Below are 2,855 nucleotides of genomic sequence, written 5' to 3'. Positions count from 1 at the left end.
TTAGACTACCAAGATCTTAATAAAATAAGAAGTTTATAAGAATATTATAACTTTTTGCTCTAATAAAAACTCTATACAAGATATCCTGAAATTCGCGGAATACCGCAAAAAGGAAATTTTAAAAAAATTAAGTAAAAAGATTATTTGTGAATTTTTATTTCAAGCAATAATTTAAACCCTTATTTCATAAACTATTTCTTAAAATGAACATTCACAAATAACTTTGTTCATTTAATTTTTTTAAAACTTTTTTACTGCGATATTCATAAATTTCGAGACAATCTATATAGTCGAAGAGTATTAGATAGGAGTGCCCTATATGTCCCGAACTGGTTAAATATCTCGAAAAGTATGCACTTTTGAGAAAAATGTTTCAGACAATGTTGTATTATATGAAGTAATGTATTTATTGATATTAGCAGTTTGATCTTGGGTGGTGTCATCAAGGGCAGATCAAGGTTATATCGATTTTCTTTAACGGAACATCTTACTTTGATTCCAGAATCTAATATCCAATGTTAAGAGCTTTCGAAAACACTAAAGTGTTTTTATTGAATTACTTTTTATTGAATTAAAGTTACTTTTCGAAATATGTGCTTGCAGTATCACCGGCATTACTCAAAGTGTCCGATTGACGGCTAAAACCTCTTGAATGTTGTTTAGGATCATGTCCTGGATAATATTTGTCAAGATCAAGACCATTGAAAGTTATGCCTCTTATTTTCATTTTTGCATTAAAAATTCATTTTTTACGTAAAAATGAAAATAAAAGGTAAAATCTCTCTAATGGTCTTGATCTTGACAAATATTATTCAAAACATGATCAGAAACAATATTCAAGAGGTTTTAATCGTCGGTTGGACATTTTGCACAATGCTAATGCTGGCGGTACTGTGACTTTCAATCCTCATAATTCAAAAAATATTTTATGAAAAATATTTTTAACTTTATTGTAGTGTTTTGAAAAGCTCTTGACACCAGCTATTAGATTCTGGAATCAAAAGGGTGTCTCATTAAAAAAAAATCGATGTAACCTTGGTCTGATCTTGGTGATCCAAAGTCAAATTGCTAACATCATTAAATACACCATTGCAACATTTATCTGAAACATTTTTCTCGCATATTTTCGAGATATTCAATCGGTTCGGGACATATGGGACACCCTGATGTATACTATAATATATATAATTGTCTTTTTTTAATACATTACATTAATCCTTATTACTCGTTATTCCTGATATTTTCTTTTTTATAGTTACAATAATATAAATTATGTACCCGTGTTGACTGTAGACATCCCACGCACTAGCAATTAAAGCGTTTACGGTAAAATCAACAGGCACTATATTCGCCTTATGATTGCCATTACAATGTTGAAATCTTACGACACCAAGTAGCAAGCTCCTTGCGAAACCTGTTGGCCCATACATATTGTCGATCCAGCCGATAAGTGGTTCACTGGCGCTGGATATAACTAAATATCGAATCTTAATTATTCGTCTGCGTAGACGCACAAGTATTAAACTTAATTAAACGTACTCGTACGCAAGCATGCATGCACTTCATGGTTGTTTATATAATATTTATTTTTAATTATAAACTTATAAAATTAATTGAACTTTCACATTATACAGGGTGTGTCCTAAGTACACTAAAAGATTTTAAGAAGTGTTTCCTCACACAAAAAAATTGACCTCGAGGAAGGGAAACCTCAAGACAAAAATTTCATATGATCATGTCTTCGAACAGTTTAATTTCAAAGGTAAATGATATCAAAATAATAAAAAAAGGTTTATTCTTAAAAATTTCGAAAATCTTTCGGATTCTTATTTCATGATGAAACTTTATATGTGTTTAAAGGAAGCTGATCTTTTTATACATTTTTTTTCATTCAATTAGAAGCAGACACAAAGATAAAGCGAATACTCTTTTTTTATGAAAAAAATTGATATGCTATTAATTTCTTTATGTTCAAAATTTTTTATGATAAATAGGATATCAACAGAAAAGCATTGGCAGAAATTAGCAGAAAAAATGTCTCTTTAATGTTTTCGATAGTTTGATAGAAAAGTTCCTGAGATCAATACCAAATAAATTATAATAAGATCATAATCAAATAAAATGATTTTGGAGTCTACAAATTTGAATTTATTTTTTTCCTCGGTTTTTTCCTCGATTTTTCTGTTGAAAATATGTAAGAAACTTTTTTTGTTCATTTATTCTAATTATCATTAAAAAATGTTAAACTTAAAAAAACAGTAGCGTATCAATTTTTTTTCGGAAAAAAGCATATTCGCTTATCCTTGAGTTCAGCTTTGATTGAATAAAAAAATAATGTATAGCCCGAAAAGATAAGACTTCACACCGTTAAACATACAACAATTTTTTAAAACAATCTGAATGATTTTTGAAATTTTTGAAAAAAACAGAATTTTTTTTATGTTTGATCATGTATTTTTGAAACTAAACCGTTTCAGACATTCAGTTATATAAAATTTTCGTCTTGAATTTGTGTGAGGAATCATCTCTTGAAATCTTTTAGCATACTTAAGGTATACCACGTAGATATGCCACATTATGTGTGCAAACTAATCGTGCAAAAGGGTGGTAAATAGTTACTGTATACCTTATATAGGAATGGAATTTAATAAACTCTTCGGTAAAAAAAATCTATTAGTTTTTGTGATTAATTATATTGTTACCCATTGCAGGTCGAAATATTCCAATTGGTAAATCTCTACTTTCGTTTTTGAAGAGTCCTTCTGCAATCGCCTTCGTGAATAAGTATGTATTCGGCCATTGTGAGGAGATTCTGCTCAGAAATCATAAGTTAACTTCCTATATTTATATTATAT

The 2,855-nt window shown here is 28.9% G+C and overlaps 1 protein-coding gene across 1 annotated transcript in view; it reads right to left on the bottom strand.

Moving 5' to 3' along the window:
- Positions 1–2,855, bottom strand: part of LOC108689756 (fatty acyl-CoA reductase 1-like) — a gene marked incomplete at its 3' end in the record, with an annotated part of 9,296 nt that overhangs the window by 1,808 nt on the left and 4,633 nt on the right. Inside the window, exons 5-6 of the mRNA XM_018196687.1 lie at positions 2,703–2,815; positions 1,279–1,474 (exon numbers count right to left, since the gene is read on the bottom strand). Of these exons, the coding sequence (XP_018052176.1) occupies positions 1,279–1,474; positions 2,703–2,815 (309 nt within the window). The remainder of the gene's footprint in view (positions 1–1,278; positions 1,475–2,702; positions 2,816–2,855) is intronic.

This window comes from Atta colombica, unplaced genomic scaffold, assembly GCF_001594045.1.
Source record: "Atta colombica isolate Treedump-2 unplaced genomic scaffold, Acol1.0 scaffold276, whole genome shotgun sequence".
Taxonomy (NCBI): Eukaryota; Metazoa; Arthropoda; class Insecta; order Hymenoptera; family Formicidae; genus Atta; species Atta colombica.
The sequence above is the reverse complement of the archived record's forward strand: the minus strand, read 5'-3'. Positions and strand labels throughout refer to the sequence as shown.